The sequence below is a fragment of the Corvus cornix genome, chromosome 9 (genome assembly GCF_000738735.6).
Source record: "Corvus cornix cornix isolate S_Up_H32 chromosome 9, ASM73873v5, whole genome shotgun sequence".
Lineage (NCBI taxonomy): Eukaryota > Metazoa > Chordata > Aves > Passeriformes > Corvidae > Corvus > Corvus cornix.
In genome coordinates this window covers 9,191,335-9,203,451 of record NC_046339.1, presented here as the reverse complement: position 1 = coordinate 9,203,451, position 12,117 = coordinate 9,191,335, and the positions used below count along the sequence as shown (strand labels likewise).

Genomic DNA, 12,117 nt, shown 5'->3' with positions numbered 1-12,117 from the left:
GGAGTGTTCGTGTTCGTGGAAGGGGGGTGCCTGTGCCATGTGGGCAGGGCTGGGGGTGCTGCTCACTGCTCCCATCCCCTGGCCATGGCCCCTGGCAACCGCCTGGCATATCCAGTGCTTTATTGACCAGAAACAGCAGCGAAAAATACAGCAGTGTCCATGTGCCCGAGCTCACCGGCGGGCTGGCACGGCCCGGCCCCGGCTCTGCCGCTGTGCCCCACCCCGGCAGGGCTGGTGCATGGACAGGATGGGGCTGGCGTGGGGAATGCCGGGGCGGGCACCGGGCAGGGGAGGCATCTGGCACGGGGCAGCCCCATGGTGACTCGAGTCCTCCCCCTGCTTTGACTGACGCTAGGATGGATGTGGTAGGGCTGGGTGAAGGGTTTGGGGTGAGTGGACAGAAAAAGGGGTACAGGGGTGCCTGGGTGTGCCCTCGTTCCTCCATGGGGAGTGAGGAGCCCCCAGTGCGCAGGGCAGTGGGTAGGAGGGGGATGGGCAGGAGGCAGCTGCCCAACCCAAGTGTCTCTCTGCTGCCTCCACCCCTATGGCAGGTGCCTGCCTTTGGGGTGGCCCCCTGTCACACCCGAGGGTGCCCCCTTTACCTGGAGAATAGGAAGGGGAGATGGGAAGTTGGGGGGTGGGCACAGGGTGTCACTCAGGTGGGGGTGGAGATGGAGGGTCCCAGCCTGCTGGAGGGGGATCAGCCTCACCACACTGAACACTTGTGCACCGGGTTCATGGGCGAGTTCTTGGGGCAGTGGAAAACCCGTCCAAACTCCTCAAACTGTGAGACACTGCCCAGGACCCTGCCAGGAGGGGCGGGGCATGTCAGAGCTGGGCACCCCCTGACTCCCCACTGCTGCCTTGCACCCCGCTCAGGGCACATGCTCACCGCGGCACCACCCCGTCCCCTGCCCCAGGGATATCACCCAAAAGCTGCTGGCACCAGCACTCAGAAGAGTGCTCATCCCACTTTGCACAGCACTGACACCTATGGGGAAGGCTGGCACCCACCATGCCCCCAGCCCGCCCCATTTTGGGAGCACCCAGTACCTGTAGTGCTCCGGGGCGTGCTTGTCTGTCAGCACCTGCAGGTAGATGGACTGGGATCGCCGCTTGATGCACCAGTTCTGCAGGGGAGAAAGGTTCCATGGGCAAGCCACACGGGGCACCCTGGGTCCTGGCAACCACCAGGGCATGATGGCCCTTCGGCTGCTAGGGGTTAAGGGCAGTGATGCCCTGGTTGTATTTGTTATTGTAGGGTCTCCCAGGAGCCTGTGTACATGGTATAAGTGGTTGGGAGAGCATGGAGTCATGTTTGTTATTGTAGGGTCTCTGGGGTTGTAAGCTGCCTGGCTGCAGGGTTTCCTAGGAGTTTGGGATCATGTGTATTTGTTACTGTGGAGCCTCTGGAGGTCATGGGGACACACATATTTATTACTGCAGGGTCCACAGGAGCAATGGGACAGTGTGGGGTGCTCGTTCAGGGCTGAGCTCTGTGCCCTGAGCCCAGGACCTGCTGATGCAGCTGAGCCTGGCTCCTGGCCATGGGCCCTGGGTCCCCCGGGGCTCTCTCCCCACCACTTTGGGCCTCTGGCTCCACACAAGGTGACCCTCCTGCCCCAATACCTGTTACATGGGAGGAGGACAGGGGCTCACCTGGGCAAAGGCAATGAAGAAGAGCTGGTCGTGTGTGTATTTCATGTGGTGCAGGGGGTGCTCAGGGCCGTGCTCCCGCACCCACTTCTGGTAGGCCTGGAGAAAAAGGGGTGCCCTCAGCATGGCCTGGGCACTCCCCCAAAACCACCCTGAACCCACCCCCAAGCCCCCAGCAATCAGGATCATGCCCATCCCTTCCTGCAGGGAGCAAGGAGGGGCTGGGGGCTCTCCTGCCCACTCAATGGGGATGGCATAAGCAGCTGCCCCATGGCTGTGATACCGAGAGTGGGGGGACACTTACGTAGTAGGCGAGCTTGAGTCCCCCCATGTCAGCGATGTTCTCCCCCAGGGTGTGTTTGCCATTCACCTGCCGAGAGAGGAGAAATGACAGCATGAACAGAGGTGTCCCCCCCACCCAGGCCTCTCCCCATCCCCACCCTGGCACCGAGGGTGCACCCAGTGCCCTGAGGAATTTCCAAACTAAGGTGTGAAGAATTGTTGGGTGTCAGGGCTGGGCAGGGCAGAGTCAGTTCTCCTGCAGGCAGCCAGCGCTAGCAATGGAGCAGCAGGGACCCCACCGTGGGACAGTTGTGCCCTGCTGGGCATTGCCCAGCAGGTGAGAGGGGTCTCACCCTCTGGTTGTAGACGGTGAAGTTGTCGTAGAGGTTGACGATGCACTGCGCCTTCTTCAGGAACTTGCTGTACGACCGCTCTGTCCACCAGTGCACCAGGTTCCCGTGCCGGTCGTACTGTCCCCCTGCCACGGCAACCGCCACCTCCGATGGTTCCAAGGGACCCAGGCATCCTGCCTAGTTGTCCCACCCCACCCACCTCACATCCTGGCAGGGTATGGAGGGGACACCCACCCCAGTCATCGTAGCCGTGGGTCAGCTCGTGCCCGATGATGGTGCCAATCCCACCATAGTTCAGCGACCTGTTAGGTGGGGAGCAGAGGTGAGAGGGGGGAGAGCACAGTGCTGGCAGGGATGGGGATGACCCCAGGGTATGGCACTTTATCCCCTGCCCTGGCAACCCCCAGCCATCCCCCAGCCCCACACTCACTGCGGGAACTCAGGGTCGTAGAGGGTGGGCTGCAGGATGCCAGCAGGGAACACTGGGGACACAGGAGAACATTGGAGTTGGGGGTCACCCTGCCCTGTCCCCACCCACAGCATCACCCAGCACCTAGTGGACCCTGGGCCATGTCCCCATCTCAGATCCTCCCCACTCCCACCCCGGGGGCAGATCGGGGGCAAGCAGTGCTCACCCATCTGGTTCTTGTTGGGCAGGTAGTAGGCGTTCAGTGCCTGGGGAGGCAGCAGCCACCTGCACAGAGAGACAGCAGTGCTGGGCTTCAGAACACCAAGGGACATGGAAGTGCCATCCCTTTTCACAGCTGGGGAACAGGGGGGCACTCCTGGCATCCCTGTGCCCTTCTGCCCCTACACCCTGTGGGGTGCATCCGGGCATGGGGACAGGGGGCACTGGTGGCACCATGCTGCGCCCCTCCATGTTCCCCCAGGGTAAGGGGATACCCACGCGGACTTGTCCACCTCCTGCCGGATCTTCTTCACCGAGAGCCTGATGCTGAAGGCGATGCTGTTGAGGATGTTCTTGAAGTAGGTCTTCTCATCCACCTCAAACTGGGGGCAGGGGGGAAAACAACATCAGGGGAGATGCCAGCCCCAGGAGTGTGGAGGGCAGGCCTGTGGTGTCCTCCCACCCCTGTGAGCCTTGCTGACTGTGGATGTGTCACAAGTGTGTTCTCATGTCCCATGCTGTGTGCCCACAGGCGCAGCTGCTTCTCTGTCAGCTCCATGGGGTCCCTGGGCCATGCCAGCACCCCTAACTCTTGCAGAGGATGGGGCTGAGCTCTGGGGGCTGCGATGTGGGGAAGCAGACACCATCCCAGACCCCAGGGACTGTATGGCACTGCCTGTGTGGGGCACCCTGCCAGTGGTGAGCACAGTGAGCACCAGGAGGGGGCTGGTTTTGGGGTGGCATCTCCAGAGACCCTGATGCAGATGTGGGGACCGTCTTCCCCCACCATGTGCCCATGCCCTCACATGCTCCTGGGCTATCCCTTGCCTCATATTCCTTGTCGATGGCCTCTGGCTTCAGGAGGAAATCAGGGTACCCAATCATCACCATCATATACCGGAGCTGTGGGCAAAATGAGTGGTGGGTTCAGGCCCCCACCCCGTGTGCCCCTGGGCTGGTGATGGGGCCAAGCACAGGAGTGCATGCTAGGGGCCACTACCTTGGCCCTGGCTGCTCTCCGTGTCTCCTCATCCATCCAGTCCAGCTCATCCAGGCGCTGGTCAAGGATGTATTTGATGTCCTCCACCAGCTGCTGCACCTATGGCGAGTCACCATGGTGCTGGCACAGCATCCCCACCATCCATCACCGGCCAGACAGCCCTTGGTGGGGGCAGTAGGCACTTTGGCAAGATGATGGGAGATCGTGCTGGCTTCATGCCCATAGGCAGCGTCACCTACCTTGGCTTTGCTGGCAGAGGAGAAGTGCTCCTCAACGAAGAGAGCTCCCAGGGCCATGCCGAAGTGCTTGTTGGCCTGGCTCAGGCAGATCTTACCCGGCTCGAGCTGCTTCTCGTTGCCCTCCATCTCCTTGGAGAGCTCGTGGATGGCATCACGGAAGGGGGTGGAGAGGTGCTCGCTCAGCACCACCACGATGCGCCACAGCATGTAGTTGTGAAGGATCCTGTGACAGGGACAGGATCAGACCCCAGCATGTCCCCAGGCACAGGGGAGGGTGGGAGCATGCGCCAGGATGGGGACACTCCTCCTTGAGGACACCTCTGCTTGGGGACACAGGGGGCCATGGCCGGGGAGGGCACAGGGACAGTCTGGCACCATGTCTCTCCCTGATGTGTGATGTGTCTGGTGACCTCTAGCATGGGTGGCTCACCAGGTGTCCAGACGCGACCAGGATGCTGTGGGGCTCACAGCAGTGAGGTCCCACAAGATTTCCCAGATTTTCTGTGCCCAGCCCAGCCTTCCCAAGAGGAGGATGATGATGGGAGGTTCCAGCCACAGCTGTTCTGTGCCCTCTGCCAGGCTGGGGAAGGTTCCAGGGGCACAGGGGGTGCCAGCCCCCCTCACCTGCTGGGTGTCACACGGATGAGGTTGGACACCTTGTGCATGTAGTCGGTGGCCAGCAGCACCACCTCCTCCTCCTCCGAGAAGTTGTCATGGAAGATGCGGTCCAGCAAGCGCTTCCACTTGAGCTGCCAGGGCAGGCACTGTCAGGGGGGCATGGGGACCCCCGCTCCATGCCACCCTAGAAGGGACCCCTCCAGGCTTTCCAGCCTCCCTCCAGAGGAGTGTGTTATCCTCAAGTGGACTTAACTGGGACAGGAGGTGGGCATTGAGGGCATGGAGCAGGGGGACAGGGACAAGTGTGGGGCAGAGGCAGATGGGGGATGGGGTGACAGGCTGGCACCAGGGGTACTCACTGTGGGAGTGATGCGCTGCAGCTCGGCCAGGGTCACTTTGTGGTACATACTGCCAACGTCCCTCCGCACGTCGTCGTACTCGGACACCGTGATCTGCACAGGGCGGGCATGGCTGTCACCATCCCAACTGCCCACCTTGAGGGTGACACAGGGATAGGGCACTGGGCTGGGGCACAGCTCCGGGGCAAGAGGGCATCTCTGATGTAGGTACTGACCCACATCCTTCCCATTCCCTGCCCCAGGAACTCTCTTCTGCCAGTGGGACCCTGAGGGCTGGTCATAAGGTCCCCAAGGAATTGGGTTACCTGAGGAATGGGCACACAGTTTCCCCCAAGGTCCAGACTGAGGACTTCATATCCAAGACCTGGATATGAAGTCCACAAGGGCCCTGAGTGGGTTCACAAGGAGTAGATGCGGGGCTGGAGTGGTTGTCCTGAGGGCTGGGACTGGGGGTTCTTAGGATGTGAGACTGGGTGCTCTGCCATGAGGTCCTCAAGAGGCTGAGATCCCCAAGTTCCAGGTATGAAGGTCCCCAAGGAGGGATTGGAATGGGATTGCTTAGGAGCAGACATGGAGATCCCCAAAAATCTGTGACTGGGATGTCCAAGGGCTGGACAGGGGCACCCCAAAGTTCATGGCACGCGTCCCCCTCACATTGGCAAGGTGCTGCTCCAGCTGCAGGATCTCCTGGGCTTTCTGCTCCACGTGCTCAGCCCCCAGGAGGGTGAGCAGTCGCTCCATGAACAGTCGGTATGCGGCCAAGATCTGTTCAGAGGGAAGGGATGCTCAGTGCCACCCCCCACTGTCCCGTGGCATCCCAGTCCCCGGCACTGCTGGCAGTGGGGTGCCCTCTGTCTGCCAACCATGCTGGGTGCTGGTCCCTCTCCTGGTGTCCCCAAGGCATCGCTGTGCCCTCCTCACCTTCTCGCTTTCCTCATCCTGCCCCAGGTAGAGGGTCCGTTCGGGCAGGGTCAGCCCGTCCTGGTCGATCTGGGGGGAGGAGACGGGGGCAGTGGGTGAGCAGAGGGAGGGGGGCTGTGCTGAGCCAGGCACCCCTCACCTTCCCCACATCGCAGAGTGCCCCTGGTGTCCCCGGAGCCGAAGGGCGGCAGTGGAGTGGAACAGCCCCAGGCATGGGCACGTCGGTGCCTCAGTTTCCTCCTTCCTGCCAGAGGCTGCTGGAGCTGCAATGGGCAGCATGCAACAGGCTGGGAGTGCTGGGCAGAGGGCAGGCCCCTGCTTCATGGCTTGACTGGCACATAGGCTGCCTCATAGCCTGCCCTATGCTGCCAGCACTCTTTGCCCCATCCCTGCTCCCTGGTGTCCCCACTCCTGCCCCATGGCCGGCCCCACTCCTATACTGCAGCCTGCATGGGGAGCTGCATGGACACCCTCGCTCTTCACACGCAGCCCTGCTCTCCTGCAGCCACAGGCACAGCCTCTAACCCATACCCACACCTGAGCACAGCTGCACGTGTGTGTACGCTCACACACTCACACACACACATACACAGAGGTAACTCGCCCCTCTGGACACAGCTATGGACGCTCACATCCCCACACACGCACATCCATCTTACCCCGCTCCATGCACACACACACACACACACACACACACACAGACACACACACACACACACACACACACACAGAAACATGAACCCTCTCCTTCTCTCTCTCTGTCCCAGCTCCCCGCGTCCCACATCATCAGCCCCCCTCCACTCACACAGCCTCAGCGCTGCCCGCACACCCACGGGCACCTCCAGCTTTCCTCCCCCATCTCCCTCATCACCCCTGCCCCCTTTGCTTTCCCAGACGGTGCCCTGCAGCCCTCATACACAACCCCAGCCCCCTCACACACCTGTCCACTCACACCCATCGCACACCCACCCCCAGTCACACCCCCGACACCCCAAGCCCTGACCCCCAGCCCTGGCTGTCACACCCATCTCCCCCCACGCCTACCGTCCCCCACCCTCGGCTCCCGGTCCCCGCCCAGCCCGCCCACCCTTTCCCTGGGACAGACGCTCCCTCTAGTGTTGCACACGCGCGGCCCGGAGCCCGGCACCGCGCCGCCCCGGCCCCGCACACCCACTCGCACTCTGACCCCACAGCCCCACCGTCTCACAGAGAACAGGACGGCTCGTCCCCACCGCTGTGTCCCCCCCAATGCCCTCGCCATCACCACCACCTCGTCCCCACCACACCATGCACACCTGTGCCCACGCTGTCCCTGCTATGCCCACCTCCGTGCCCATCAGCGAGCCCACCACGGCATCCCCACTGTGCTCCACCATGCCCACCACTGCACCCCAACACCCACCAAGAGGCTTGGCCAGCCACATAAAGCCCACCTGTACTCTGGTGGTACCACAAGGTGAGGGACATGGTCTGGCAGGGGTGGGAAGGACTGAGAAAGCCATGGGCAAATGCCTGGGGGGTTGGTGGGCATCTCCCTGCCTCTGGCTGGGGCTTGCCCCCTGTGTACAGATGGCAGCCACAATGCCAAGGTGAGGGGCTTGGCTGCCAGCACTCTGGAGACCCTGGTGCCCTGCCGGGCTCTTCTCAGCACCCAGGCAGGCGGCACTGCCTCACTTTGTACTGCCCGTGTCCCCGGCCCTGTCCTGGAGGTGCCACCCTCACCCCAGGGTAGCCTGACACAGGGGTCCCACGATGGGAAGACAGGAGCGTCCCCAGGGACAGGAAGGGTCCCCACCCCAGCCGTCTGCTACAGCCAAGCCCACACACTGGAGGCACCCAGCGCCGCTGCAGCGAGAGCAGTGACAGCAGGCAGGTGCCAGCGGCACTGGCGGGTGGCCGGGGCAGGGGGCAGCCGCAGGGGCACGGTGCCCTCACCCGGATGACGTAGCGGGAAGTGTTCCTCTCGTCCAGGCTGACAGTGAGGGAGAAGAGCACGGCAGCACTGTAGACCCCCTGTGTCTTGTAGAGCAGCTCATTGATGTCCCTGCGGTCCGGAGGAGCATCCCAGCCACCGCACTCCCCGATGACCTCCAGCATGGGCCGGGGGCCGAGCCGATCGATCTCAGCCCGGTCCAGGCATGAGCGGAAAAACTCCTTGACCTTCCTCTCTGCCGAGGCACGGGCTCGGCGCCGCACGGGCCGGCTCAGCAGCGCCCGCAGCTTGGCCTCATTCTGCTCGGCGATGGCCCCGATGGTGCCGTACACCAGCTTGTCCTCAGGGATGCCGTGCCGCCGGAGCCAGCCGCCACAGGCGAAGGAGTAGAAGTCCTGGCAAGGGTCGATGGTAGCATCCATGTTGGCGCTTAGGAAGCGGGATGCCCGCAGGAAGGCCTTCTTCTCCTGGCACCCCTCCAGGCAGTAGCTGTCCCCTTCGGCCGCCAGGTACTTGAGGACCAACATGCACGTCAAGATGACGCAGAGCCCCGCAGCAAAGACCAGCCCTGAGAGCAGACAGACCTCCCGGCGGCTCCAGCGCGGCAGCCCCCCACGGCGCTTCTTGGCCCCCGCGCCCAGCTGGAGGGCAAAGCTGTTGGGCAGGGTCCCGCTCTGGTACTTGCTCACGTACTTCACCTCCTGAAACTCATCATAGTGTGCTGTCAGCGAGTAGGTCTTCTCCATGGCCGGGGATGGGGCTCCCCGCCAGCACCACAGGTACAGGGGGCTCAGGGCAGGTGGAGTGCAGGTTCAGACACCCCACAGTTCATGCTGGAGCTGTGCCTGCCACGGGGAGGTGGTGATGTCCGGGTGAGTCAGGAAACTCCTGGAAAAGGCAGAGGAGATGGATGAGGGGGGATTTGGGAGGAGCAAAGGCAGGGGGGTTGCTTCTTGTCGTTGAATCCTGTATATCCATCCCCATGGATGCTCCACTGCTGGCACTGGGACTGTCCGTAGTGCCAGGAGCTTGGTGGCACCTCTACCCCATGACTGTCCCATCTGCCAGTTCCTTTGCTGACAGGGCAGGGTCCTGCCTGCAGGAGGCAGGGGTTTCAGTCCCTGGCACGGCTAATGTCACACACCCCCCACACCCACACAGCGCTCCAGTCAGAGCACCCATACTGGGTGGATGTCCGGGGTTTTCCAGTGAACCCATCCTCAGACAGCAGCATGAGAACCCTTCCCAACCAGGGGGAGCACAGGGCTGCCAGTCCCTCTGGGTGGGGTACGGATGGGGTGAGCAGCTTGGGGAAGAGGGGCTTTGGGGAGATTTGTGAGGGGAGGCGTTGGGTTGGGGTGCTGTGGGCTGGGTCAGGTTGCATGGCCCCATGTTGGAGTGTGTGGTGCTGCGCCGTGGCGGGTGGCGTTGCATTGTGCTGTGTGGGGTGGTGGTGCGCCGTGTTGCATTGCATTGTGTCAAATTGTGGCACAGTGCGTGATGTGTGAGCAAAGTTAATTCCAGTCTGGGGGGAGCCCTGGACCCCGTGGACACCTCACAGCGTCCCCCCACAATCACCATCACCATCCCTCCAACCCCTCTCCACTGGCTGGTGCCCGACGGGCAGGGATGTCTGTCAGGGGTGACATGTGGGGAGGAGGGGGTCTGCCCATGGGGAAAGGAGGGTGGGGACAAAGATGGAGTGGAGGGGGGGGACTTCAAAAGGAGACCCCGCTTCTTGCTTGGTGCAGAAAGGTATCCGGATTTGCAGGTGGAGGAGGACGGGCTGGGGACAAAGAGCTGCTCGGGAGGTGGCCAGTATCCCCACAGCGGGGCTCCCCTAGCCCCCGCGCCCCCGTTCCTTCCGCAACTTGGGCAAAGTTGTGCCCCGGCGGAACAGCCCGACCGTGCCCGTGCCAGGGAGCTGCTGCCGTCGGAAAGTTAGCGGGGACGGCAGCAGGCACGGCAGGGCGGGGGGGGGGCCAGGGGGTTGCCCAGGAAGCTCGGGGGATGCTGCTCAGTACGCTGCCCAAGACGCTCAGGGGATGCTCGGGGGTGCCCCGGGGTTGCTGCCCAGGATTCACGGGGGATGCTGCCCGCGATGCTCGGAGGATGCTGCCCAGGACGTTCGGGAAGGTGCTTGCCGGGATGGTAGGGAAATGCTCGGGAGATGCTAGGGAGATGCTCGCCGGGATGATGCCTGTGGTGCTCGGGGGCATGCTCGAGGGTTGCTCGAGGGGTGTTCGGGAAGTGCTCCCTGGGATGATGCCCGGGATATTCGGGGGATGCTCGCGGAGTGCTCGCCGGCAGGCACGGGGGCTGCTCCCCGGGCTGCTCGCGGGGTGCTCACCGAGGTACTCGGGGAATGCTGAGGGGATGTTCTTCCTTCTGCTGCCCGGGAAGTCCGCGGATGCTCGGGGGTCGCTCGTCGTTTGCTCACCGAGATACTTGGGGGATGCTCCCGGGGTGCTGGGGGGACGCTGCCCGGGATGCTCGGGGGGCCCTTGGGGTGCTCACCGGCTCTCTCGGGGGGTGTCAGGAGGCTGCCGCGGGCTGGCCGGCCCCGCGCCACCCGTCCGGCTGCGCGCCCCGCGCTCCGCTCCGCGCCCCGCGCCGCGGCTGGCGGAGCGGCGGGGCCGGAGGGAGGCGGCGGGGCGGGGAGGGGGTGGTGTCTCCAGCCCGGCTCTCCCGCAGGCCAGGCTCCATTAACGAGATTATTATGCAAATGGAGCAGCCCTGTGCCACCCGCCAGCCTTACCTCATCCCCGCCGGCGGGGAGGTAGGGCAGGGGGGTCCCTGGGCCCCGCCACCCGGCGGGGCTGGCACAGGGCTGGCAGTGCCAGTCCGCCTGGCATTCCCCGTCCGGGCACCCTGCCGAAACCCCCGGCAGACGGCACCCCGGAGGGGCACGGGTGGGCACGGCCGACGGCCTGTGCCAGGAGCATCCAGGCGGCGCGGCATCCCCCTCCCTGCCCGGGCACCCCCGGGGAGCCCGGCCCGGCCCGGTCCCGTTCTGCCAGGGTGGGTGCAAGGGGGCAGGGCTGTGGGTGGGCAGGAGACAGAGCCTGGAAGGCGCCGGGTGAGAGGGTGGGCACGGGGGTAGCACGGGGTGGCACGGGGTGGCATGGGGAGGGAGCCGTGCATTCAAACACACAGGCGAAGGTCCGGGAATATTAAACTGCATTGCAGATAAATCCCCAACATAAATATCGTGAGCTTCTCTGCCACGGGGGGGCCCAGCAAGGAGATTTATAGCCCAGCAATTCCCACGGTGGCCCCCTGCAGTGGCTGTGTGCTCTGGCCCCCCGCGACCGTCCTGCCTGTCGTGCTCAGGGGTGCCCTGCTACCCTCACCCTCCCGTGCCACCATGTCCCTGGGCGCTCAGAGAGGGCTCTGGGTCTCCTGGGTGCTGGGGAGGGACAGCACATACTGGGTGCTGTGCTGTGGCATGGGGCCCTGCTTGTCATGGCACAGCTGGCTCAGTGCTGTGGGACCTACTGTCTTGTCCTGTGGGCGCTGTGGACTGGCCCCAGGCACAGCCCTCGATGCCTGGGGCTGCTGAGACTGCGCTTTCCTGTGCTGGGGTGCTGGGCATGGCCTGGGCATGGTGCCTTCTGCAGCAGCAGGACACAGCATCACCTGCACAGGCAGTGGCACACATGTACATCACATGTACACCCACACACACTGACATGCACCACTACAGACACACATGCTGCACCTCCACACGTGTTCTCACACTCAAGCATTCACTGCCATCCACACGTACCCTGGCACACTAAACACAAGCTCAGGTGTTGCAGCACAGCTTTCATGGGGCACATATCGAGGCAGAGGGAGTCATGAATCCCACCAGAGAGATACCCCAGGCTTGGGCATCCCAACCAGCCAGGTGTCACCAACCCCAGGGGGATGCAAGGGCACCCAGTCAGGCTTCTTCATGGGCAAGCACAGGGAATCCAACCCTGCTGCTCACGAAGGGGCTGGCTGGGGGATGGGGGCATGGGAGTGGGTGCCACGCACCAGCCTCCCCACGCCTGCACTTACCCAGCCCCAAGACACACTTGGCACCTTGGTTGGAGCATGATGGATGCACATGGGGGGCGGGGGAGGGCCTGGCATTATTAA

General features: G+C 63.6%; 1 protein-coding gene across 2 annotated transcripts; it reads right to left on the bottom strand.

Moving 5' to 3' along the window:
* Nucleotides 1–6: 6 nt before the first annotated feature.
* On the bottom strand, nucleotides 7–10,589 carry ECEL1 (endothelin converting enzyme like 1). 2 transcript variants are annotated; one of them, XM_039556848.1, is made up of 18 exons: nucleotides 10,340–10,589; nucleotides 7,992–8,877; nucleotides 6,057–6,125; nucleotides 5,790–5,900; nucleotides 5,136–5,228; nucleotides 4,783–4,922; nucleotides 4,159–4,381; nucleotides 3,920–4,018; nucleotides 3,748–3,822; nucleotides 3,199–3,302; nucleotides 2,927–2,985; nucleotides 2,722–2,773; nucleotides 2,526–2,593; nucleotides 2,292–2,416; nucleotides 1,961–2,026; nucleotides 1,660–1,755; nucleotides 1,054–1,130; nucleotides 7–806 (listed from the first exon to the last, which is right to left on the bottom strand). In XM_039556848.1, the coding sequence occupies exons 2-18, from the start codon at nucleotides 8,733–8,735 to the stop codon at nucleotides 707–709; spliced, it is 2,301 nt and encodes a 766-aa protein (XP_039412782.1). In that variant the 5' UTR covers nucleotides 8,736–8,877; nucleotides 10,340–10,589; the 3' UTR covers nucleotides 7–706. The 2 variants fall into 2 exon arrangements, with proteins under 2 accessions (XP_039412782.1, XP_039412783.1); XM_039556849.1 differs by having other exon boundaries at nucleotides 707–806; nucleotides 4,783–4,907.
* Between the last annotated feature and the right edge of the window lie 1,528 nt (nucleotides 10,590–12,117).